This window comes from Bos grunniens, chromosome 1 (assembly GCF_055505025.1).
Source record: "Bos grunniens cultivar Pamir isolate PY7600 chromosome 1, Bosgru_T2T1.0, whole genome shotgun sequence".
In the NCBI taxonomy this organism is placed as follows: domain Eukaryota; kingdom Metazoa; phylum Chordata; class Mammalia; order Artiodactyla; family Bovidae; genus Bos; species Bos grunniens.
Genome location: NC_141165.1, coordinates 100,494,211 through 100,521,348, shown reverse-complemented (window position 1 = coordinate 100,521,348; position 27,138 = coordinate 100,494,211). Strand labels below are relative to the sequence as shown.

General features: G+C 40.5%; 1 protein-coding gene across 1 annotated transcript in view; it reads left to right on the top strand.

The window, feature by feature from the left end:
* Window positions 1–310: 310 nt before the first annotated feature.
* Window positions 311–27,138, top strand: part of TMPRSS7 (transmembrane serine protease 7) — a 41,087-nt gene continuing 14,259 nt past the window's right edge. The window contains exons 1-8 of the mRNA XM_086415547.1: window positions 311–403; window positions 4,715–4,782; window positions 6,037–6,230; window positions 8,515–8,743; window positions 10,188–10,318; window positions 12,729–12,841; window positions 20,900–21,006; window positions 25,365–25,501. Of these exons, the coding sequence (XP_086271673.1) occupies window positions 311–403; window positions 4,715–4,782; window positions 6,037–6,230; window positions 8,515–8,743; window positions 10,188–10,318; window positions 12,729–12,841; window positions 20,900–21,006; window positions 25,365–25,501 (1,072 nt within the window). The remainder of the gene's footprint in view (window positions 404–4,714; window positions 4,783–6,036; window positions 6,231–8,514; window positions 8,744–10,187; window positions 10,319–12,728; window positions 12,842–20,899; window positions 21,007–25,364; window positions 25,502–27,138) is intronic.

Genomic DNA, 27,138 nt, shown 5'->3' with positions numbered 1-27,138 from the left:
AGATGTAAAGTCAAAGAAGTCTGTGACCTTAAATTCTTATTCTTAAGCATTTGCCAGAAGATGATAGAAAGATTAGAATATAAAGGGCTATGATGATTACTGCTGATGGAAGAGATGTTGTAAACTACATTTAGAGCTTCTCAGGCTACGACCAGTAAAATACAAAACTGCCTAAAATAAAAGCATTTTAGAACGGTGATACAGACATAGATCATGCCTTACCACCACACAGATGGGAAAGCCTCCTGACCACCTTCCCTCGTGTCTTACAGGTAAGACAGAAAGCAGAGATGCTTTTTACTTTGCTGGGATGTTTCGCATCACCAACATTGAGTTTCTTCCTGAATACCGACAGAAGGAGTCCAGGGAGTTTCTGTCAGTGGCGCGAACTGTGCAGCAAGTGGTGAGGTGATGGCGGGAGCTGGGAAAGGCTGGGAAAGGTGAGGTCAGTGGGGGAGGGACGGGGGCTGAAGGAAGAACTCAGGAAAACATGGGATTTAGCTCATCATGGTTGTAAGATAAAATGCTATTTTATAAAATTATTTCTTTTTTTTCTACTGAAAATAAAAAGAAATGACTTCCTGAGCTTCAGTTTTTCTTATCTATAAAGTAAAGTAATTGGATCAGGTGAACTTTAAAATGCCTTCTAGTACAGAAATTACATGCGTACTGATTAATTCTGTGACCCATACACATTTATTTCAACACTGATACACTGGCATCTCTTCTCTTAAAAAAACCCACTTTTCCTATTATAGAACTAATTTGTATTATTATAAACATTTATAAAATTTAGAAAAAGTATTTAAAAAATAAAACCTCCTTTAATACAATCTCCAGAGATACAGCCTCTTTTGACTTTCGACCACACAGACATAGGATATAGCACAGAACTGGAGTATTAGTAGATATTCAGTTTTACAATCTGACTTTTTCTTCTTAATATTGCATGTTTCTATGTGAGTACATAGTCTTTGGGGGGAAAAAAAGATAAATTTTAATAGCTTTGAGGTTGGCAAGTCCCTTTTTATTAGATATTTAAGTTGTTTCCGATTTTTGCTGTTACAGGGAAGCTGTGTGTCTCTGATTACTTCCTTAGCTGAGTTCCTAAAAGTATAACTGGTCGAACAGAAAAATATCTGTCATGGCCTTTCCTAAACATCAATGATCTCTCCAATTAGCCCAAAGAGGGAGGCATTCTTTTTAAATCTCCTTAACATGTGTTCCAATCCCAGGCAGTATTTCTCTATCCCCACCCAAAATCATTCCTCTCTACCGCTGGAGTGATCCTTCAACAATAACATTTCTCCTTTGGCATAAGGATAACATACTGATTCTGAAGAATGGCAGGCAAACACTTTTCTAAATCTGTCCCCTGATCATCCCAGTCTCATTTTTCACCACTTTCTCCCACAGAAACTTTGTGAAATAAGGCAATCTTTGCTTGGTATGAATAATCGTTGCAGGTTATGAATAATTGTTGCACTTACATGTCTGGTGGCTCTGATTTCTCGTGTTACTCACTTTGGACCTAAACCTTTCTGTCCAACCTCTAGGTAATGAAATTCCACCCGTCATTCATGACCCATCCAAAAAACCTCTTTCTCAAAGCAACCTTCCCTGGCCTCCTGCAAACTCAATGCTGGCTTTGTGTAGACCCTGTTTGTATAGTTAGTACTGTGCTCAACCCATTTAACTATAACTATTTATCATCCCACCCAGAGAAGTAGGCATTTTTATCACCTCTTTACAGAATTAAAAAGAGAGGAGGCAGCGGGGGAAAGGAAGCTCAGTAGGCCAAGGTAACATGTTCTGTGTTGCATAGTGAATTTAAACTCCATGGATCATATTTTTCCATGATGCTGTATTATTTCTAAGGTTTTAGGAGTTTTGTGATTTTCTCATGGGCCATTTGTTGCTCAGTCATGTGTGACTCTTTGCAACCCCATGGACTGCAGCACTCCAGGCTTCCCTATCCATCATCATCTTCCAGAGCTTGTTCAAACTCATGTCCATTGGCTGGGTCATGCCATCCAACCATTTTGTCCTCTGTTGTCCCCTTCTCCTCCTGCCTTCAACCTTTCCTAGCATCAGGGTCTTTTCTAATGAATTGGCTCTTCACATCAGGTAGCCAAAGTATTGGAGCTTCAGTTTCAGCATCAGTCCCACCAATGAATATTCAGGATTGATTTCCTTCAGTATTGACTGGTTTGATCTCCTTGCAGTCCTAGAGACTCTCAAGAGTCTTCTCCAACACCACAGTTCAAAAGTATCAATTCTTCAGCACTCAGCCTTCTTTATGGTCCAACTCTCACATCCATACATGACTACTGGAAAAACCATAACATTGACTAGATGGACCTTTGTTGGCAAAGTAATGTCTCTGCTTTTTAATATGCTGTCTAGGTTGGTCATAGCTTTTCTTCCAAGGAACAAGTATCTTTTAATTTCATGGCTTCAGTCACCATCTTCAGTGATTTTGGAGCCCAAGAAAATAAAATCCATTACTGTTTCCATTGTTTCCCCATCTACTTGCCATGAAGTAATGGGACCAGATGCCATGAACTTAGTTTTTTGAAAGTTGAGTTTTAAGCCAGCTTTTCCACTCTCCTCTCACCTTCATAAAGAGGCTCTGGTAGGTTAGGTAGGTGATTTTGCTACTATGTATCTACTATGTAAGAATGCTCAAACTACCACACAATTGCACTCATCTCACATGCTAGTAATGCTCAAAATTCTCCAAGCCAGGCTTCAGCAGTATGTGAACTGTGAACTTCCAGATGTTCAAGCTGGTTTTAGAAAAAGCAGAGGAACCAGAGATCAAATTGCCAACATCGGCTGGATCATCGAAAAAGCAAGAGAGTTCCAGAAAAACATCTATTTCTGCTTTATGGACTGTGTCAAAGCCTTTGACTGTGTGGATCACAATAAACTGTGGAAAATTCTGAAAGAAATGGGAATACCAGACCACCTGACCTGTCTCTTGAGAAACCTATATGCAGGTCAGGAAGCAACAGTTAGAATTGGACATGGAACAACAGACTGGTTCCAAATAGGAAAAGAAGTACGTCAAGGCTGTATATTGTCACCCTGCTTATTTAACTTCTATGCAGAGTACATCATGAGAAACGCTGGGCTGGAAGAAGCACAAGCTGGAATCAAGATTGCTGGGAGAAATACCAATAACCTCAGATATGCAGATGATACCACCCTTATGGCAGAAAGTGAAGAGGAACTAAAAAGCCTCTTGATGAAAGTGAAAGAGGAGAGTGAAAAAGTGGGTTTAAAGCTCAACGTTCAGAAAACGAAGATCATGGCGTCTGGTCCCATCACTTCTTGGGAAATAGATGGGGAAACAGTGGAAACAGTGTCAGACTTTATTTTTCTGGGCTCCAAAATCACTACAGATGGTGACTGTAGCCACGAAATTAAAAGACGCTTACTCCTTGGAAGGAAAGTTATGACCAACCTAGGTAGTATATTGAAAAGCAGAGACATTACTTTGCCAACAAAGGTCCGTCTAGTCAAGGCTATGGTTTTTCCAGTGGTCATGTATGGATGTGAGAGTTGGACTGCGAAAAAAGCTGAGCACCAAAGAATTGATGCTTTTGAACTGTGGTGTTGGAGAAGACTCTTGAGAGTCCCTTGGACTGCAAGGAGATCCAACCAGTCCATCCTAAAGGAGATCAGTCCTGGTTGTTCATTGGAAGGACTGATGCTGAAGCTGAAACTCCAGTATTTTGGCCACCTCATGCAAAGAGTTGACTCATTGGAAAAGACCCTGATGCTGGGAGGGATTGGGGGCAGGAGGAGAAGGGGACGACAGAGGATGAGATGGCTGGATGGCATCACCGATTCGATGGACATGAGTCTGAGTGAACTTTGGGAGTTGATGATGGATAGGGAGGCCTGGAGTGCTGTGATTCATGGGGTCGCAAAGAGTCGGACACGACTGAGCAACTGAACTGAACTGAGGAAGGGGAACCCACTCCAGTGTTCTTGCCTGGAAAATCCCAGGGATGGAGGAACCTGGTGGATTACCTTTTATGGGGTCGCACAGAGTCAGACACGACTGAAGGACTTAGCAGCAGCAGCAGCAGGAAGGGGAATACAGGGGAAGACTTGGTAGAAGAAACTGGTTTTAGAAATGCTAAGTAAGGGCACACCATGTCAGTTGATTGAAGTAGCTCTCTTTTTGAGATCCATTTATGGTGTTAAAAAAAAAATTCCTGGAGACTGGAGAGTTCTGAAGGGAGATTTAAGACCCTACCGTGGGTATTACTCGCCCTCTAGTGGCTAATTTAGGAATATGTCCTTGAGAATATACATTTTCCACGGTGTACACTGATTGAAGAGATGGAGTCAAATACTTTGAAAATGTGCTTAAAGGAATTTTACTTATTGTGGGGAAAATTTACTACTGGAGTAGCATAGTTCTAAAGTTAAGCTTGATTAAGGTATCTAAATACAGCAATAAATGAATAAAGGTAACTGATTAATTTTCACCAACAGCAGAATGACAGTAACTCTGATACAGGAAGTAATAAATTATTTTAATCCAAAGAATAATGCCTGAGTTTGGCATTAGAAGCCTTTAGTTTGAGCCTGGCTTTTCTCCTTGCTAACTGTCAAAGCTTGGACCTATAGAACGCTGGGTACTGTGCATGGAAGCCAAGTTTGAAAGACTTCAGATACCTTTGTTCTTCTTTTGCAGATAAACCTGGTTTACACAACATCTGCCTTCTCCAAATTCTACAAGCAGTCTGTAGTTGCAGATGTCAGGTATGGAAAGTCCCTTGCTTTGGGACTTCTACATTCACTGCTGTAAATTCCTCACAACAGTGTGGAAGGGCTGTAATAACATCATTTTCAAGTAACTTCTTGGGGATAGTTGTGGGTTAATACCCTTTTAGCACAATTATGACCCAGATCTTTGTCATGCTGAGTTTTTCTGTTCATTTACCAAAACTCACCAGGAACTCCCCTGGAGAAGGAAATGGCAACCTGTTCCAGTATTTTTGCTGGGAAAATCCCATGGACAGGGGAGCTTGGTGGGCTAAAGCCCATGGAGTCACAAAGAGTCAAACACGACTGAGAGACTGAACAAACACAAACACCAGGAATTAACCTGGACCTCTGTACTAATGCTGCTAGGCAAAATGGCCATAAACATGTCCACTAGTATTAGGTGGAGGCAAAAATAAAACACTGATCGATGCGTGTCAAAGTATGTTCAGTAAAAAACTAGTTGCTAGAAATCTTCTGAGAAAAAAGCATCCCATGTTCAAATGGTTTTTAGGAAAATTTGTGTGCTGTGTACTGTATCTTGCCTTCCCCCACTTCTGCTATATCTACAGATTCACAATTCATTTTGGCAGATTAAAGGCACTAAGAAAGTCTTGTAGTAAAGCAATTTGTTTCCTTTCCTTCACTTTCCATTTCCCAAAATATGTGTGGTAGAACACTATCTTATGTTTTTTTCCATAAAACATGACAATATTTACGTCTTCGGAGATTCTGCTCCAAGAGCAAACTGAAGCAGGAGCAGCTACCTGAAAACCAAGTTAGGCTTGAATTCTAGATTTGTTACTCAGCAGCTGTATGATTTCGAGTTGACCCTCATTTCTTCATGTGTAAATTTGAAAGAGTAATAGGACCTTCCTCACAGGATTAATGGGATGAAGCAGGTTTAACACTGTGTCTAAAGCTCCTGAGGTATCAAGCATTCTAACTGTTGTTATTTGTAATGACAGTGAACATTCATTGATACCCATATAAACAGTGTATTCTCCATGGAGATGCAAAATATACTAATGGTTCTAGATTTGAACCCAGCACAAGAATACACAGATCAAGATGCCTTTCTTTCTAAATTCCCATAAAAGTGGTCAATGGCTTCCTAAAGAAGGAAGTTATGTTTATTGAAGGGTGTGCTCATTGGCTTCACCTTGAATTTATCAGCTGGGTCACTGGCTCCTTGTGAATGTCTGCTTCCTAAGAGGTATATCCCTGAACTTCTTTCTCTTTTCACTGTAGCAGTAACAACAAAGGTGGCCTCCTTGTGCACTTTTGGCTTGTATTTGTCATGCCTCATGCCAAGGGCCACATCTTCTGTGAGGACTGTGTGGCTGCCATCTTGAAGGACTCCATCCAGACGAGCATCATAAACCGGACCTCTGTGGGGAGCCTGCAGGGTCTGGCTGTGGACATGGACTCTGTGGTATTAAATGGTGATTATTGGGTAATTCTCCTTCAAGCTCTCCTTCCAGCAGTACTCTTGATACTGTTTTATTGTAATCAATGTTGTCACGAAGTACAGTCTTCCCTCTGTATCCATGGACTCTGCATTCATGGATTCAACCAACCATGGGTTGAAAATATTCAGAAAAAAAAATCCAGAAAGTTCCAAAAAGCGAAACTTGAATTTGCCGCCGGTTGGCAAATTTACACAGCATTTATGTTGAATTAGCTACTATAAGTAATCTTGAGATGTTCTGAAGTATACTGGAGGATGTGCATGGATTTTAATGCAAATACTATTCCACTTTATACACTTTATACTTGAGTGTCCTTGGATTTTGGCATCCTTGGGGATGGGGATGCATAGTCTTGGATCCAGTTCCTGGTGGATACTGAGGAATGACTGTATTCTTTTCCACAATCTCAGTGGAACAGGATTAGCTAAAGACTCTGGAGCTACATTGATAAAGAAAGTTGCTAAATGTTGTATACAATGATTAGACAATAGAACTGGAGTCAAATATATTTGTGAAATTAAATTTATTAAAGGATACCCTTCCCTATGGGGCTTCCCTCGTGGCCCAGTAGTAAAGAACTTGCCTGCCAATGCAGGAGACATGGCTTCAATCTCTGGGTCTGGAAGATCCCCTGGAGAAGGAAATGGCAACCCACTCCAGTATTCTTGCCTGCAATATCCCAAGGACAGAGGAGCCTGGCAGGCTACAGTCCATGGAGTCGCAAAAGAGTCGGATAGGACTGAGTGACTAAACAACAAACCCTTCTCTATACTTAATTTGGCTTCAGGCATCTTCAAACCGAGGCTCCAAGGGACAAAGTCCTGAAGAAGGAAAGTTTTGCTGAGGTTTACTTTCCTTGTTTCTTCGTTCAGACAGAACTGTGTCTATGTTCTATAGTGTATTCCAATGCTCCAAAATGGCCTGCTCCATAGCACAGTCAAAATGCAAACTCCATCACTTGTCTTAACAGAAAAGTGGTTTAATTATTGTTTAACCCCAAATTTATGCACCTTTCTATTTTGATTTAAATTAGATAGACAGATATGTGGGCATGTAGTAGGTAGATGAAAAGTATTTGGAATAAGTAATGAATGAATGGAAAATGTCTAGTGGAAAATTCTGTACCACATACACTATTTCAGATGCAAAAGCAGTTATTTTCATATTTTGTTGGGGTATTTTTTGTCATAAAAAGTGTTTAAAATTTGTTACTACAGATGATTTGAAGCATAAAAGCAAAGAGAATAGTTTAATGAACTCTTATACCCTTTATTCAGCTTCAACAACTATCAACTCATTACTGTTCTATTTGATCTCTAAATACCCACATGACCTCCTTTACCTTACAGGATTATTTTAAAGCAAATCTCAGATACACTGATTGCTTTTAAATGACTGAAAATATTTTTACTAAGCAAAATTCTGACAAATTGATTTCTGGGACTGACAGGTTTTTTTTTTTCTGTGTACTTTTTCATTGCAGCTGGTCTTCGGTCAGATTACTCTTCAACCATAGGATCTAGTAAGTTCTATCTGTGGTTTCTTCCCTGCCCTTCCTCCCCCCACCCATGTCCCTGCCTACAAATCTACATCCTTTCTGGCTGTAGCTTTCCTGTTCAGTGGTATTTGTTAGTGTTCTTTCAGTTGCAAGTGACAGATGGATATTCAAACTAGGTTAAGCATGAAAGAAACTTGATTGACTCATATAACTGGGACATACATGGAGTATGTTGGCTGCAGGCATGGTTTGGTCCAGGTTCTAAGATAAAATGTCATCAGGACTCTGCATTCTTGCTTTCTTCTGTTGAGGCTTCATCAAGTGGTTCTTCCAGTGTGGTGGCGTAAATGGCCACTAGCAGATCCAAGCTTATAATTTATCAGTTTAGCAACCATGATGGAAAAAAAGAAAATCTCACCTATATTTCATGATAGTTTCTGCAGAAGTCCTGGCACTGAGTCTCATTGTCTCAAACTGGCTGATATGCCGCCTCTTTGCTTCTTTGGCTCTGATTGGTCAGTCTGGATTGTGTGCTCACCTCTGGATCTAGGGGTGAGTTTAACCCCAATGAAGCCATGTAGAGGATGGTTTCTCAAAGTAAAATCTAGGCACTGTTATCAGAAGATATGAGAGTGGATTCTAGGCTGGCAAAAGCAGCAGATGTTCTCCATGTGAGCTCTTTTGTTTATTTTTTATTAAGATTTCTAGAAAAATCATTCCTAAAACAAAACAAAGCAAAACCCAGTGCTGTCTCTGCAGACAAAGGCTGCTCCCAGGACTTCTACGCAGATCATCTGTCTCTCCGCTACCCTCTGGAGATTTCAACAACCTCAGGGAGGCTGATGTGCCACTTCAAGCTGGTGGCCACAGTGGGCCATCTGATCCGACTCTCGATAGAGTCTGTCCAGATTGAAGCCGACAACTGTGTCACTGACTCCCTGACCATTTATGACTCTCTCTTGCCAATCCGGAGCACCATCTTGTACAGGTATGATGCCGGCACTCTAGTTGGCAAGTGAAAAGAGTTTTTATAACGCCTCTCTTTTACAATGTCGGGGTTGCCCTTGGATTTTTTTTTTTTAACCATTTTTGTGTATGTTCATGAGGTCAGAGGTTGACCCATGACTTAGTGCCCCACGGATTAGCCAGAGCCTATCAGACTCTGTTTCTTTTCATTTATAGCATACAACAGTCAAAATCAGTACAGTGGGAACTTCGGTCAATAGTTTTGATATATAACAGATTTCTGGTGGGTGGGGAACCTTAATTTTACTTCATTACAATCACAATGAAGACCATTGTTTCAATAGAATGTTTAAATATGCTCTCCTCCAGGGGATCTTCCTGACCCAGGGATTCAACCCACAACTCTATGTCTCCTGCATTGGCAGGTGGGTTCTTTATCACTAGAGCCACCTGGGAAGCCCATTTGAATAAATATTCTATTATGATTACATAGCTGTAGAAAAATAAAATTTTTCCTTATTATAAAGATAACACAATGTTCAATGTGAAAGTGAGGTCAATCAGAGAAAACAATGTCAATTATTTTGCATTTCCATTACCCAGAAAAAATAAATGTTATATTTTTGCATACATTTTTTCATTCATACATGTACATTATTCTACACGTATATACATATACATATCTTAGTTTTTTCTACTTACTAGTAGACATCTTTTTGTGATTGCTTAATAGTTTGATAACATAGTAACGTCAGTTAGGCTTTATTAAGAATTTGTTATTTTTACTCATTGTGCTAAGAGACATACAAATTATCTTATCATTTTTAATAATGTTTATGCATGTATAGAATAATATTTTTGTAAGTGTTATTTCTTCATATTTTGGTGGTGAATGAACATGTTAAAAATTCAGTGTCTAAAAATTTGTAATGAAAAGTACTTGTGACTACTTCTCATCCCTCAATCATTGTTATTGGTTTCTTTCCACTATTCCCAGACATAGTTAGTTATTATCTCATTTAATCCCCATCACAATGCTATGAGGAGTATACCATTATTATTACTACCATTTCAGAGTTGTGAAAGTGTCATTTATGAAGAATTAGTTACTTCATTGCTCAGTTAAGTGATGGAGCTAAGTTTCGAGCCCAGTTTTCCCTGGTGAAGAGCTGATGAATTTTGCCATTAAATACCCTTCAGGTATACCTTGTTTGCTCTCAAGGAGGGTCCAGGGACAGCCATCCAGAATTCTTCCATAGTCACTGGACAAAAATTTCTGTACCTAGATCAGCTCCCCTCCATCTGTAGTGCCCTGTGGCAACTAACTGATGAAGACCTGGCTGGCAAAGTCCAAGACATGAGAATCGTGCAGAGGGCCCAAGAAATGTGCAGAAGTAGTGGCGAATGAAGATCCAACCCTCAACAACCTATTATTTATGTGCTTTTGTTTTGTTATCTGGTTTCAGAATTTGTGAACCTGCAAGAACATTAAAATCATTTGTTTCCACAAATAATCTCATGTTGGTGACATTTAAGTCTCCTCAGGTATGGAGGCTATCAGGAATTCGGGCATATTTTGAAGTCATCCCAGAGCAAAGTAAGTCTTTCCCAGTTGAAATAAGTTATGAGAATACTTGTTTTGATAAGATACTCCAGTCATATCTCTCCTGAGGCTATGTTGTAATACTAGTTGCATTAAGTCAGGATCCTGAGTCAGGGTCTGGTCAGAAGAGGGAGATCTTACTAGTTATTCTAACAGAGAGGATTTAATATAAAGAACTCTTAGCTCAGTGCAAAGGTGTGAAAATGGGTATCTCACAAGGCAAAAAACAAAAAAATCCCATAAAAACATGAAAACAAAAAGACTGTAAGTTATCACAGATGTAACACATAGTAGGAAGCAACTACTATTGGTAGATTTGGAGGAACAAATAAAAGCAATTGGAATGATTACAGTTTAGGACTTGGAGGAGGGGGTCTGTGGAATGAAATTCAGGCCTCTGAGGAGGGGGTCCTGCCTAGCTGGTGTTCATGTCTATGATTTCGGAAGTTCATTAACTTGGGACCCAGGCCTTTGAGGGGAGGGTGCCAGACAGCTGAGCTGGTATCTTTGAGGGAGACACAATAAAGTGGGAGTGGGAAAACTGCTAGCAGTATTCAATTCTGCTACAAGAAGGAAGAGAACCTGCAGGGGTGAAGCGGCATTGCTGGGGTGACACTCCCAGAAATAAGAAACAGGCACAAGTCTTGTTCTTCCTCTCCAGATTTCTAGCCTCTCTTTAGCACCCCTTACTGGCAGAGCCTGTGTACGTGCCTGCTAAATTGCTTCAGTCGTGTCCGACTCTCTGCAACTCTATGGGCTGTAGCCCTCTAGTCTCTTATGTCCATGGGATTCTCCAGGCAAGAATACTGGAGTGGGTTGCCATGCCCTCTCTAGGGGATCTTCCCAACCCAAGGATCGAACCCTCATCTCTCACGTCTCCTGCATTGGCAAGTGGATTCTTACCACTAGTGTCACCTGGGAAGCCCTCTGGCAGAGTCTATCAGGGGGTAAAAGAGAGAAGTTTGCAGAGTGCCAGACCAGCCTTGCAGAGCAGAGAGGGATGGGTTTGGAGCTGAGGGACAGTGGCTCAGCAGAGCACATTCTTTTAGCACCTTCTTTTGTAAATTCCCATTTACAGTAATGCACATGAGTGCCAGGCTTCCAGGTGGTGCTAGTGCTAAAGAACCAGCCTGCCAACGCAGGAGACAGAAGAGATGTGGGTTTGATCCCTGCACTGAGAACGCCCCCTGCAGAAGGACGTCACAGCCCGTCCCAGTGTTCTTGCCTGTAGAGTCCCATGAACAGAGGAGCCTGGCAGGCTACAGTCCATAGGGTCGCAAAGAGTCGGACACAACCAAAGTGACTTAGCATGCGTGCACATGAGTGCCATCCTAGAAGGTGCTTGTGATGTAAAACCCAGAGGTTTTCTAGTGAGCAAAAAGTTGACCTTTGTCTTCATTCTTCTTTTTTTGACTTGGGTTGAAATAGTCAAACAGAACAGAATGAAAAGAGCCCTCACTGAAACTCTCATGATTTTATAACATTTGTTGCCTTGGAAACTGCTCAAATCTTACAGGTCATGTTCTGCTGACTTTTTTATGAACATCAACAGAAAGATCAGAATGGGAGATGAGGGTAAGGAGGGAAGAGAATTTGGCTTAAATAGATGGTGAGAGCTACAGATTCATCGATTTTTTAGGACAGTGGCTCATTTTGATAAATTTTTACAAAACCAAATGTAAAATTAATTTATTGAACAAAATTGAACTCGATATTTGAGATATTGTTGCTTTGAAAGTTATCTGTAACTCCAATGGTTAAAAAAAAGAATTATAACAGAAATATGGTACTGGAATTTGTCTTTTCACTCAAAATATACTTATTGAATGTCTGTTGTATGCCAGGAACTACTTAGGTGTTAGGAAAATAATAAGCGAAATAGATAAAAAAAATCAGTGCTCTCAGACAGCTTATATTCCAGCAGAGGGATGACCGTATCAGTAAGAATAGACATTTAGATTGTCTTAAAGAGTATAACATGTTATGTAAACTGGGTATACCCTTGACAACAAATACACACTAATTTGAACAAAATTAACTCAGAGCTTTAGAAATATATATTTATAGTGCTGTATGTCAAAATATATATACAGGGTTAATATTTTAATTATAGCTCAATAAAACTGGAAGAAAAAATATATTTAAACCATGTTTTTTAAAGAAAGGAATAGCATCCTATAGATCTGTAACCAAAATAAATTATTTGAAAAAAAGTGTAGACTTTGAACAGTATAATAGCTATATATCCTAGGGTACTATTTCTTTTTAAAAAGTAGCTTACATTTCAAAGATAAGTATTTATTGATCAAGAAAATGTGTATTTATTGTTAAAGAAATGTATGCTATCTATTTCTCATAATTTCACAACTGCAAATCACTGTGTGTTACTGGATATTTTTTTCAGAATGTGAAAACACAGTGTTGGTCAAAGAAATCACTGGTTTTGAAGGGAAAATTTCAAGTCCATATTACCCAAGCTACTATCCTCCGAAATGCAAGTGTACCTGGAAATTTCAGGTAGCCTAGTTTTACCACTATCTTAGAAAAAATATTGTTATCTTATTCTTAGTAACAATTTATCTCTGAATTTAATTATACTGATTGTTTAAATGATTGAAAAAAATGTTAGTTTTATAATATTTAAGCTTTATTAAAATATTTTACCTACAACATGCAAGTTTGTTGTAATTTCAACTTGTTTCCCACAAATTAACTGCCATTTGCAACCTGGAGCTTACTTATCCAGTTTCTTATTTTGTTTGTATTAAAAAATAAAGGCTTCTCTGGAGGCTCAGATGGTAAAGAATCTGCCTGCAATGTGGGAGACCCTGGATTGGGAAGATTCCCTGCAAAAGGGAATGACTACCCACTCGAGTATTCCAGGGGCTTCGCTGATGGCTCAGATTAAAAAATGCAAAGACATTATTACAGGATCAAACAACTTATTTTATTATGATAGACCTCATTTATTATTAACTTCTAATTACTTTGTCAGCAAGATAATTTAAAAAATAAAAATTGGGTTAAGCAGGAAATGGCAACCCACTCCAGTATTCTTGCCTGGGGAATCCAATGGACAGAGGAGCCTGGAAGGCTACAGTCCATGGAGTTGCAAAAAGTCAGGCATGATTTAGTGATTAAAACAAACAAAAAACATATATTTCATTGTATAAACAAATCAGTGCAAATTTATATGAAATACATACAACTTCTTCTAGTGCTAGACAGGGAGCTCCTGGTTTTTGTTTGTTTCTCTGTTTGTTTTTAAAATCTCAGTCTGTTACCTATTTTTCCTTCTTCAACTTAATATTCATGTAGAGGGAGATAGGGCAAGGTGCCACCTTTGCTCTTGCAGCATATGCATATGAAGTAATTTTTGTGAGACCATGCAATAGCTATGAGATGTAGATATTGGATGTAAGCAGCAAGAACTGTCTAGTTTGTATTCATTCAGCATGTTGTTATTAAATGCCTGCTATGTGTCAGGCAGTATTCTAGACACTAGGATCCATGAAGTCTGACACACACACACACACACACACACACACACACAAGCTCTGCTCTCATGGAATTCACTATAAAGTAGAGGGAGTCAGTTCAGATCAGTCGCTCAGTCGTGTCCGACTCTTTGCAACCCCATGAATCTCAGCACGCCAGGCCTCCCTGTCCATCACCAACTCCCGGAGTTCACCCAGACTCACGTCCATCGAGTCAGTGATGCCATCCAGCCATCTCATCCTCTGTCGTCCCCTTCTCCTCCTGTCCCCAATCCCTCCCAGCATCAGAGTCTTTTCCAGTGAGTCAACTCTTCACATGAGGTGGCCAAAGTACTGGAGTTTCAGCTTTAGCATCATTCCTTCCAAAGAAATCCCAGGGCTGATCTCCTTCAGAATGGACTGGTTGGATCTCCTTGCAGTCCAAGGGACTCTCAAGAGTCTTGTCCAACACCACAGTTCAAAAGCATCAATTCTTCGGTGCTCAACCTTCTTCACAGTCCAACTCTCACATCCATACCATCCATGACCACAGGAAAAACCATAGCCTTGACTAGATGGACCTTTGTTGGCAAAGTAATGTCTCTGCTTTTGAATATGCTATCTAGGTTGGTCATAACTTTCCTTCCAAGGAGTAAGCACCTTTTAATTTCATGGCTGCAGTCACCATCTGCAGTGATTTTGGAGCCCAAAACAATAAAGTCTGACACTGTTTCCCCATCTATTTCCCATGAAGTGATGGGACCGGATGCCATGATCTTCGTCTTCTGAATGTTGAACTTTAAGCCAACTTTTTCACTCTCCTCTTTCACTTTCATCAAGAAGCTTTTGAGTTCCTCTTCACTTTCTGCCATAAGAGTGGTGTCATCTGCATATCTGAGGTTATTGATATTTCTCCCGGCAATCTTGATTCCAGCTTGTGTTTCTTCCAGTCCAGCGTTTCTCATGATGTACTCTACATATAAGTTAAATAAGCAGGGAGACGATATACAGCCTTGACGTACTCCTGGTGACAAACAAATAAACAAGTAAAATGTTTAAAAGTCCATATAGTCAAAGCTATGGCTTTTCCAGTAGTCATGTGCAAATGTGAGAGTTGGACATAAAGAAGGCTGGCGCTTAAGAATTGATGCTTTGGAATTGTGGTGCTGGAGAAGACTCTTGAGAGTCCCTTGGACTGCAAGGAGATCAAACCAGTCAATCCTAAAAGAAATTAATCCTAAATATTCATTTTAAGGACTGATGCTGAAGCTCCAATACTTTGGCCACCTGATGTGAAGAACTGACTCATTTGAAAAGACCCTGTTGCTGGGAAAGATTGAAGGGAAAAGGAAAAGAGGAGGGCAGAGTATAATATGGTTGGATGGCATCACCAACTCAGTGGACATGAGTCTGAGCAAACTCATGTTTGCTAGGAGATGGTGAAGGACAGGGAGGCCTGGTATGCTGCAGTCCATGGACTTGCAAAGAATCAGACACGACCAAGCGCCTGAACAACAGCAACAAAAATATTTATAGCGCATCCCATGATGGTAGAATGCTGTGGAAAATGAGGCTGGGGAGGGGCTTCGTAGCGGAGTTGGAGTGGGGGTGTGAAAGGTAGGAAGTCAGGATTTGTTGTCTCAAACAGGGTGATCAGGGAAAGCCTCACTGACAAGAGGACATTTGCACAGAACCCAGAGACACAAGGGAACTAACCTGGTGTGTGCCCAGGACAACAGTTTGCAGGCAAAGGGAAAAGCTGAGGCAAAGCCTCCCAGGCAGGAGCCTGCTTACTGCACATGTAGGATTTATGCAAGGTCATAACCTTTAAATACTGAAATAATTTCATTATACCCAAATCTGTACTTGGTGTCAATGTCCTGCTGGCATGCAGCCTTAAATTATTTTTTTGATCATTATCATAAACATTTAAAATATATTTAAGACATAAAGGTGCTGAACTCTGGCTTACTGCCAGATTCTCAGTGTCTCAGGGAAGCAGAAGCTCAGAGCCTCAGGTGGCTAGCTAGTATGAAGGTGGGGGAGGTGGGAAGAGAGAAAGAGAAGATGAGAAGAGTTGGGGACAGAGAAGGGAAAGACATCAAATCTGTCTCTTTTATCTCTTCAATGAACAGTTATCTTCTTTATAATATCTAGGAAAAGAAAGGGGTTTTCCAGGTGGTGCTAGTGGTAAAGAATCTGCCTGTCAATGTAGGAGACGCAGGAGACACAAGAGACTCAAGTTCCATCCTTGGGTTGAGAAGATTCCCTGGAGTAGGAAATGGCAACCCACTCCAGTATTCTTGCCTGGGAAATACCATAGACAGAGGAGCTGGGAGGCTATAGTCCCTGGAACTGCAAAGGGTCAGACATGACTGTGTGACTAAACACACAGAACAAGAAAGACTCCATTCCTAAAACCTCCAGATGACTTTGAAATTCCTTTTGAGATAAAACAGCTATTGATCCCACGTATAACTTAAAAGTTCCTAAACATTGCTGTGATTAAGTTTTAGTTTAAGGTACAAATAAAAATATCAAATCACTTTCTGTTTCACTGAATCAAGGGTTAGAAATGCTGAATAAAAGGAAATCTTTATAAGGAAAAGAGCCTGGGGGGTGGGAAATGGGAAATGAGAGACAGGAAATACTGGGGCCAGGCTTATGGGATGACACCATTTCCCAGAGATCAAGGTCAGTCCTTCTCAGTGTGAAGGTTAAATAAAGCTGTTCCTTCCTTAGAAAGCTTTGAGCAACCACCGATAGCTGCGTGAGAGCATGTTTCTGAATGGAAATCATGTAAAAAATAATTTTTCACCTGCAAAATAACTTTGCATTTATTAAAAATGATTAAGAATCAGATGACTTAAGCAACAAAAATACTGACTCGAGTCACGATAAACCTTTTTTAATGCAAGAGTTGATTATGTCATCCGCAGTCCTTCTTAGAGCCTGGTCCAATTTCCAAATCTACCGAAGAACAATCAATTCCCTTTGCCAACTCACTTTCAGCTGAGTTTTTAAGGTCTTATTTATCTGAGAAAGTTTAACTCTTGCTCCGACTTAGAGCCCATCTGATTCTTCTCCCAAGCTCTCCTGTTAACTCAATGAACATTTATAGAATGTCTGCTACATGTCAGGCATTGTACCTGGACAGGGTTGCCTAGTAGCAAGGTGACCAAAGTCCTTGGCAGAACTTGCAGACTACAGAGAAGGGAGATATTAAATCAGAAAAACCAAAAAAGGACTTTGAGGTTATAATATGTTGTCTACCTTTGTTTACTGTGCTCCGTGGCATCGACTCTTTGTGACCCCACGGATTGTAGCCCACTAGTCTCTCTGTCCATGGGATTTTCCAGGCAAAAATACTGGAGTGGGTTGCCATGTCCTTCTCCAGGGGATCTTCCCAACCCAGGGATATAACCAAGTCTCTTATGTCTCACTAGTGCCACCTGGAAAGCCCCACTTTTGTCTAGTACTTTAGTGCTTTCAGCACACATACATTTTGCTCTTCAAAATATAGCTCTGAGGTAGGGTAGATACTCTAGTTATGGTTTATAGATAAGAAAACAGAAATGGGGGCAAGTCATTTGCCAGAAGCTACTCCAATAGTGAGCAATCCATGTGGAATTAGAAGGAATCATGCCTCCTCCATAAATAAATTCAGCAGCCCCTTCTTTTCTGGGCTCCTAAAGATGTTCAGACCCTAAAGAAGGCAGAAAGCCAAAGAACAGACGCCCTCAAACTGTGCTGCTGGAGAAGACTCCTAAAAGTCCCTTGGACAGCAAGGAGATCAAACTATTCAATCTTAAGGGAGAGCAACCCGGAATATTCACTGAATGACTGATGTTAAAGCTGAAGCTCCAGTATATTTTGGTCATCTGATGCCAATAGACAACTCATTGGAAAAGTCCCTGATGCTGGGAAAGATTGAGGGCAGAAGGAGAAGAGGGTGTCAGGCGATGAGATGGCTAGATGGTATCACTGATGCAATGAACATGAACTTGGGCAAACTCTGGGAGTTGGTGAGGGACAGACAGCCCTAGCATGCTGCAGTCCATGGGGTCACAAAGAGTAGGACACAACTGGGCAACTGAACAAAACAACAACAGAGATGTTCAGCTCCCTTTGTCATAACAATCACTTCACTGAACATTCACCTCCCTCTCTCTTCCTTTTGTTTTCCCCCCCAAATGATCGGTTTTGCTTTAGAGTCTCAGAAGCAAAGAAAGAAGCTGTCTTTTGAGTTGCTTTATCACAAATGTTATCAGCCCAACACCCTATACAATTAGGTATGTTCTGCCAGACATAAGCAGGGATCACCGTGGGCCATGGACGTTCACCTCCTCATATCAGATGGGATTCCCAGAAGGAAGTCTCTCTTCCATGCTTCTGTGACAAGCATCTTTGCTGCAGAATTCCCCAGTGTTCATCTGAAGTTCATCTGAGCTGTGTGTACACAACCACTGGCGAGCTAGGGGTGATTGAAGATAAGGCATGTCCTGCATTCTGTCATCATCGCTGACTAGAGAAATATTTAAACACAGAAGGTCCAGATCAGGAGAATTCCTCCCCTTATTTGGTTAAAGTTCACAAAGAAAAGGCAGGGGCTGGGCAGTGGGAATAGAGAATACAGAACATTGGAGAAGGCAATGGCACCCCACTCCAGTACTCTTGCCTGGAAAATCCCATGGACAGAGGAGCCTGGTAGGCTGCAGTCCATGGGGTTGCTAAGAGTCAGACACAGCTGAGCGACTTCCCTTTCACTTTTCACTGTCATGCATTGGAGAAGGAAATGGCAACCCACTCTAGTGTTCTTGCCTGGAGAATCCCAGGAACGGGGAAGCCTGATGGGCTGCCATCTATGGGGTCGCACAGAGTCGGACATGACTGAAGTGACTTAGCAGCAGCAGCAGCAGAAGGAGATAGAGTACTTAGTAGATTGTTCATGTTTCTTGTTCATTTGTCAAAATAACTTGCAATGCTTTGTGGAACTGCACTTTGCCCCTCTATTTATCATCACAGTAATATCAACAGCTCCTCCTGGTTAATCTGAGTATGAAAGTAGGAGTGTGCCATTCTGCATCAGTGGAATCAGTGTGCAAGGGGACATATTTCCTTTCACTGTAGACAGGCTTTGTGCTGGGGAGAGGGGTAGTGGTGCCTATCAATTCATTTTGTTTCGGTGCCCTGGAACTAAGTGAAAATGCCTAAGCGAGTTTCTTGATGGATTAACACTGGAATATGTTCTTATGCTGTACAATTTAATTGATTCCTTAAAGAGTTTACTATCTCTCAGTTTGCATCTTTTTTTTTTTTTAGTATAAAGAAATAGTCAGATGATGAGTGGAAAAAATGTGATATGTGTTCTCATGAATCTTATGGTGAATAAAAACCAATCCTGTTGAGTTCCTAACATGGATCTCTACTTGGGACTAAGAAAAAGGAGGCCTTCAGAGACATGCAGGACTGGTTTGGACATGCAGGAGTAGTTCATTTCTTAACCTTGGGAAGGTTCCTTGTCTTTGGTTAGCCTAGACTTCTTCTGTAGGATGGGTATCATACTACCTGCCTAATGGTGATGTTGTGACATTTAAATCAGAGTCATAAAGTATCCAACCCATTTCCTCTTAAAGGTAGGCTAAGGGGGGAAATCTACTATATTTAAACACACATTAGAAAGAAGCACACCACACAGCAAAGAAACTGTAACATGAAATATGATGACATAACTGAAAAACCAAATGTCTGTCAGAGAAATAACAGCCAATGGACAAAATTCATATGTTAAAAGAACAAGACAGTAAGATTGAATCACAAAATATTACCTAAAACTTAACTATATGCTGTTTTTAAAAGACAAAATGAATTTAAAAAGTGATTTAATAAAGCTGAAAATAAAAATAGGCAGTTATAACAGACCATATAAACAATAAGAAAGCAGGGATCTCAACGTTGATGCCAGACAATGCTGAAATCAGGGCATTCAATGAGAAAAGGAAGGCAATCTACGGTGATATAGAGGGCAATCCACACAAGGATCTAAGTACTACAAGTATTTATGCACCAAAGGACATAGTGTTATTGCTTGTAAAACTTATAGGAAGTACACAGAGAAGTGGAGAGTGCTTCAATAAGAGGTTTCTTTTTTCTTGGCTCATGACAGAGACAGTGGGGGTAGGGGTCAATAAATAAGGCTAGGAAGAGTATTAAATCATACAAATAATAAGTTTGGTAATATATGTATTAACAGAAATTACCCTCCTTTTCAAAATGACCTTGGCGACTTCACACATTTGATTACAACAAAATTCTTGGTAAATTAAAAAGCTAAAAGCTACACTGCAATAAATAATCTAACTTGGATAGAACTAAAACTTGAAACTAAGGAAATCAAAATTCTACTCCCTAAAATGTGAGAACTCTCTCTTAATCCCTAGATCAAAGAGAACATAAAGCAAGTATTGTGGCATATCAGATGTGATGGATGTGCATAGCATACAATGCCACAACAAGGCCAGTTGCACTGTGTGTGTGTGTGTGTGTGTGTGTTCACTTGTGTGTGTACCAAACAGGTAACTACTTCTCTTATTTGATCTTTTCTGATAATAGGGATGACTCATTTACTGCCTTCCGGAATACCAAGGTTTAATATAAAGAGGATATTGATTCATTCTTCCTTTTTCTAAAGAATCAGAGTAGTGTCTTAAATAAACTATGTCATTATTGAATCTAGGGAGGAAAGTGTGTACACTTGCTAACAAGTGGGTGTTTTCAAAGTTGAGCTCATGTACTTGGAGGAAGCAGAAATGTAGAGATGAACTAGTGCGTCTATCCCAGGTCACCTGGTTCGTCACGCTGGTGTCTCACGGCTGCTCCCTAAGCGCTGAGTGCTTCACTTCCATCTCTCTCATGTTCTCCTAGCTCGGCGTGTTCAGGGGAACTGGTCTACTTCACCAAGTGCCACAGTGCACAAAGAATAAACTGCCTTTTAAACAGCAAGCCCAGGGAGTGAGCTCTGAGTAACAAAATCGTCGTCTGAAACATATTCTTCAATTGAATCATTTTTCTGACACTGACTTACCTTTGTTTTTCATAGTCTCCCCTGTCAACTCTTGGCATAGCACTGAAATTCCATAACTATTCAATAACCAAGAAGAGTATGAAAGGCTGTGACCATGGATGGTGGGAAATTAATGAGCACACGTAAGTGTTTACTGTATGTGAAGAATTTAATGAAAAGCCTTGCCCAGAAGTTCAAAGCCTTGGGTGCCTTTTCTCCAGAGTTTTCACTTTGCTATTTACAGACAGGGGAACTGAAAATACAGAAGTTAAGTAATTTTCTCTAGGTTGCTCAGTTCATAAAAGATTAAGCCAGGATTCATAAATCCCTGTTTCCATCGCTGCTCCGTGCTGTTGAGCTATGGATATACATACTCCATACTTTGCAAAAATAATTGTAGATAAACCATTGCAGTCCTGAAGGAAAATAGTAAAGAGAAGCCTTGGTGATTATAAAAGCTAGAAACCGTTAGCCAATTCTGTGCAGGAGAAAGAAACTGAGAGGAATCTAGCTGTCTGGGCTTCCTGAATTGACCTTGTAGGTCCTCACTCTTTCCCTTAATTCGTTCTTTGGTGTTCCTACTGTTTATTTGCTTCTAAAGTTAAAATAGGTCTCATATTAAAAAAAATTACAGGATGCCCTGTTTTTGCCAATTAGCTTCTCAGTTTACTATAAGGATCCTTGTGAAATTAGCCTGAGGAATCTGTCTGCTGACTCTTTGCTCCTGCTCTTCCATGAATGAAGCCTTCCCTTTCTAAATGATTTTCCTGAGCAAACTTCTTCGATTTTCTTTAGACTCTTAGATGGCTTTCCAGGAGACGCAGATTTGACACCTGGGTCAGGAAGATCCCCTGGAGAATTCCATGGGCAGAGGAGCCTGGTGGACTAAAGGCCGTGGAGTCATATAGAGTCAGACACTACTGAGCGACTAACACTTTTCTTTCATTTTCTGCTTGTTTTAAAGACTTTTTTGGATCCATTATTAATATGTGGCCTGTGCTCCTTTGAAAAGTATTTTTGAATCAAGAGTCTATTATGTAGAAGGCAGAAGACCTAGGTTCAAGTTGCAGCCCTGTTATTTAGTAGCTATATTAACTAGGACAAATTATTTAATTGCTTTGATTGTCAGTCTGTAAAATGAGGTAATAAGGTGGAGTTTTTTCGGTAAGCATTCAGTGAAATGATGCTTATCATACATCAAAATATATTAGCTATGATTAATATGTTAAGATTTCTAAGGAAATGATATCAGATGCATAAATACTGTGGCATATGCCCCAAGGCTTTAAAGATACTGCATTTTGGTATTTAATTAGAGGTCCAGAACACAAATCTTCACAAATCTTTTGTAAGCTTATATGCTTAAAGCAGTCCTTTGAAAATGGGGTACTTCCCCCACCTAAGTAACAACCCCTACCACTCACGATGTATTGCTGCCAAAATATGGACAGTTTCCTCCCACAAATACCAGGAAGCTCTCTGCCCTAAACACTTTTCCTGAAGGGCCAGTTCTTCCCCTCATCTTGTGGGTTGGCTGAAATCCTGTCAGATTCTTTTGATACTGGCAGTACCCAAAGGATTTTAAATGCCAGCCCTTTTCATTATCAGTTCTTTTCATCAGAAAGGCTCTAATTGAATTAATTTCTCAAACTTTGCTGCTAAGTAGCCTAAAGGCTTTGGATCTATAGTAGGGAAGGAAGAAAAAGTAACGCTGATACCAGGAAGCCTGGTGATCCTAAATTTAGAGAACACAGAGTAGGGTATGAGTGCTCAGGGCAACTAGAATGCACTACACAAACCTGAAAAAGAAACAGCCCTCCCTCACAGCTTTTATACAACCAAGTTCCTGAGAGGAAGGCAGTTGGTTTGTTAGAAAGTGTAAATGTTTAGTATCTGTTGAACTCTATCCTAATCCTGTCTCTTCTTATTTGCTATTTGAACTTTAACAAATTACTTCACTTCTTACATCTCAGTTTTCTTACCTGTCACCCGTCTGTCTGTGTAAACTAACATTTGCTGGGCTTCTCAGTCTCTTACTTTATTTTTCATTCGTTTCATAAACTACCACTATCAGTTCAGTCGCTCAGTCGTGTCCAACTCTTTGGGACCCCATGGACTGCAGCACGCCAGGCCTCCCTGTCCATCACCAACTCCCTGAGTTCACTCAAACTCATGTCCATTGAATCAGGGATGCCATCCAACCATCTCATCCTCTGTTGTCCCCTTCGCCTGCCTTCAGTCTTTCCCAGCATCAGAGTCTTTTCAAAAGAGTCAGTTCTTTGCATCAGAACTACAGTATGCCTCCTTCCATACTGTCCCCTGTAAAGTCTAGCCCAAGCAAGCTTTCAAAGGTCCCTTTCCCCTTGACTTCTCCTTAACATCATAGTGAGGCTCATCTTTGCAAGAAAACTCTAGTAAATGTTAAAATCACTGTGAGATACTGATACAATCATCATGATATTAGAAAGCAGGATTCTGATTCCAAGATGAACACCTAGAGTAGACTCTGGACCCAAGAGCTTGACTCAGCTTTTAGGTGCCTCTTGGATGCTGGCTCCCACTTAGCCAGTTGGGCCCTTGCAGCTCCTCATATCTCCAGAGCTGGTATATTCACCCATCAGCTCCTGAACTTCAGCCAAATGCAAAAGATTCTTCCTGAAATATACATGAATGCTTTGAACTGTGGGCCTTCCTTGATAGCTCAGTTGGTAAAGAATCCACCTGCAATGCAGGAGACCTGGGTTCGATCCCTGGGTTGGGAAGATCCCCTGGAGAAGGGAAGGGTTACCCACTCCAGTATTCTGGCCTGGAGAATTCCATGGACAGTATAGTTCTTGGGGTTGCAAAGAGTTGGACACGACTGAGCGACTTTCACTTCACTTACTTTGAACTGTGAAATGATAGGCTCTTCCCACTGAACAACAGCATCTGATCCATGGAACATGTGTGGTTCCCAAATGCTTTGGGGACCTGGAGTGATTGCCATTCACAGATTCCAAAGGAGAATGACCCCCCTCAAGCCTAGTGTTTATTGGTTCCCTTTGGAAACTTACATATTTCATCTGGAAAAGTCTTGACCACACAGGGCAGAGCCTAATGTACCATGGGTACCCAGTGTATTAATGATTATACTTCATGTTCCACTGACCATCAGATCAGATCAGATCAGATCCGTCGCTCAGTCGTGTCCGACTCTTTGCAACCCCATGAATTGCAGCACGCCAGGCCTCCCTGTCCATCACCAACTCCTGGAGTTCACTGAGACTCATGTCCATCGAGTCAGTGATGCCATCCAGCCATCTCATCCTCTGTCGTCCTCTTCTCCTCTTGCCCCCAATCCCTCCCAGCATCAGAGTCTTTTCCAGTGAGTCAACTCTTCACATCAGGTGGCCAAAGTACTGGAGTTTCAGCTTTAGCATCATTCCTTCCAAAGAAATCCCAGGGCTGATTTCTTCAGAATGGACTGGTTGGATCTCCTTGCAGTCCAAGGGACTCTCAAGAGTCTTCTCCAACACCACAGTTCAAAAGCATCAATTCTTCGGTGCTCAGCCTTCTTCACAGTCCAACTCTCACATCCATACATGACCACAGGAAAAACCATAGCCTTGACTAGACGAACCGTTGTTGGCAAAGTAATATTTCTGCTTTTGAATATGCTATCTAGGTTGGTCATAACTTTCCTTCCAAGGAGTAAGCGTCTTTTAATTTCATGGCCGCAGTCACCATCTGCAGTGATTTTGGAGCCCAGAAAAATAAAGTCTGACACTGTTTCCACTGTTTCCCCATCTATTTCCCATGAAGTGATGGGACCGGATGCCATGATCTTCGTTTTCTGAATGTTGAACTTTAAGTCAACTTTTTCATTCTCCACTTTCACCTTCATCAAGAGGCTTTTTAATTAGTGCTCATATAATAAAAGTTACTAATAGGAGGGACATTTTCTCCTAGCTGATGAGAAGTAAGGAATTGAAGTAGGGAAATATTGCAGATAGATATCACTATTTTGAAATTTTGCCAAGGATAAGCCCTGAAGTTCACCAGAATTCAATTTAGACTGAAATATTATTGTCTTTTGTTTTAAGTGTTGCTGGAATTTTTTGCATGCTTTTAATTTTAGTTGATGGATTACACTCTGTTCTGTAGAAAGGTCTGTAGCTGAACAAAGTAGGTAATTCTTTTTTTGTTAGGCAGTTATATATATGCTGAAAGAAGAGAGAAGACTAAGAGATATAAACCCATATTTCTTCCAATTTTAAGTATTGGTGAGGAAAGTAGCAGGTAATAACGTTTAGAGCACTACTATTGTTTTATTTAGCAGGGGAGAAAATCGAGGGGACAGAAGTGACTCAGTCACAACCACTTAGCATACGATGGATGACTACCATCAGTGTTACTATAAGCATCTCTGTTTACGAAGCTCAAATGACCAAAGTATCAGTGAGTTTGGTCAACAAGCAGTTAACACAGTCTCCTGCCGTGTGCCCCCAACCCTTGCTGGCAGGTACTGCGGCTCCTACATGGATCACCAGACGATTTTCCGAGTGCCCAGTCCTCTGGTTCACATTCAGCTGCAGTGCAGTTCAAGGCTTTCGGACAAGCCGCTTTTGGTGGAATATGGCAGTTACAACATCAGTCAACGTAAGATGGAGATCAGTCCCTTAAGAAACCGTGACAAAAGGTTAAACAGAGGCCAACATTTTATGACTCTAAACTTTGAGAATTTAAGGGATGAAAACTGCTTCCTTACTTCTGCTATTGACTAGCATACTTTTATAATAATATTTAAATAAATATATAGTAGAAACAAAATATATGATAAATAATACATACAATTATGTATTTATTCTGCTGAACTTTAAATTATAGGAGAAATAATATAATTGTTTGTTATAATTGAAAAATAGTGTCTTACATTATTCCTGAAATATCAATTTCTTGATTCATTGTTCTTCTTGCTATCCATAATATTTTGTAAATATGAGGTTTACACCATCATTTGGTGGATTGAAGGGCAATAGGTGCAATTTACTGTGGCCTCTGATACACAGGGAGAGCTGTGAGTCCAAGGACAGTCCAAATGTCCATCTTCAGAATGTTGAACTTCACACTGAGAACTACTGGAAACATGGCCAGAAAGCAGTCAGCAGAAAAGGCAATGTCTGAGGGAAGTCATTAGTGCTGGAGAGAGTAGACACTGACTCAGGAAATTCACGACCTGTTTTAAAAGCAGGGAAAGTAAGGGTTAACCACGTAGGAATCCATGAGGTTAAGACTTGAGAGAAAGCTCAGTTAGACCCTTCCATCTCTGCCAATGCTAATATATCTCCTTCTGGATTCAGAATGTTACACTTCTGAATATCAGAATACTACAGTCACCAGTGAGGATAGAAGTAAATAGTAAGCTATCTTATTTTTAACTATTTTTTCAAATGATGAATATTTTCTAGGAACTCATCCGCTCCATTGTGTGCTATTGAGACAGTGGTTGACCTGACCATGCACTATTCCTATTCATCTGCACAAAGCACAGACTAGGTAGCTTATAAAGAACAGAAATTTACTTCTCACAGTTCTAGAGGCTGGACGTCCAAGATCATGTTCCAGCTTGGTTGAAGGAGAGCCATCTTTTGGCCTCAGACTTCTCATTATGTCCTAGAGTGATGGAAGGACTGAGGATGCTCTGTGGGCCTATTATTGAAATAAAGGCACTCATCTCATTCATGAGGGCTCTGTGTTCATCATTTGTCACCTCCTAAAGGCCCCATCTCCTCCTACCATCACCTTGGGCATTAGGATTTCAACATAAAAATTTGGGGGGGTGAAGAACACAGTCCTTTAGACCATGGCAGAGAGAAAACATTCATTATTACTACCATGTTTAGCTACAAGCCCAGGAGTAAAGATTCTGGGCCAGGCAGGCAATGAATCTTTGATGAATAGGCTGGTTGAAGTGCCTTAGGAGTCCTGAGTTTTGAGAACAATTGTTAATCTCTCTAGGTCTAACCTTTAAGATCAGTGGTTACTAATACATTTTATGGCAGAGACCACTTGAAAATGTAATTAAATGCACAGACTCAGAATAATGCATCTGATCATAGAGGATTCAGAGACATCAGAAAGCCATTTAAATTCCCCAGAAACTATAAAGACTGCACTCTGAGCCTACTAGATTCGAAGTCCTGCTCCAGTTTTCTCTCTCTTCGAGTCTGGGATAAAGCCAAGACTCACATCCTTGCTGAGTCAAGGATGGAGGTGTAGGAGTTTGACTGTACATG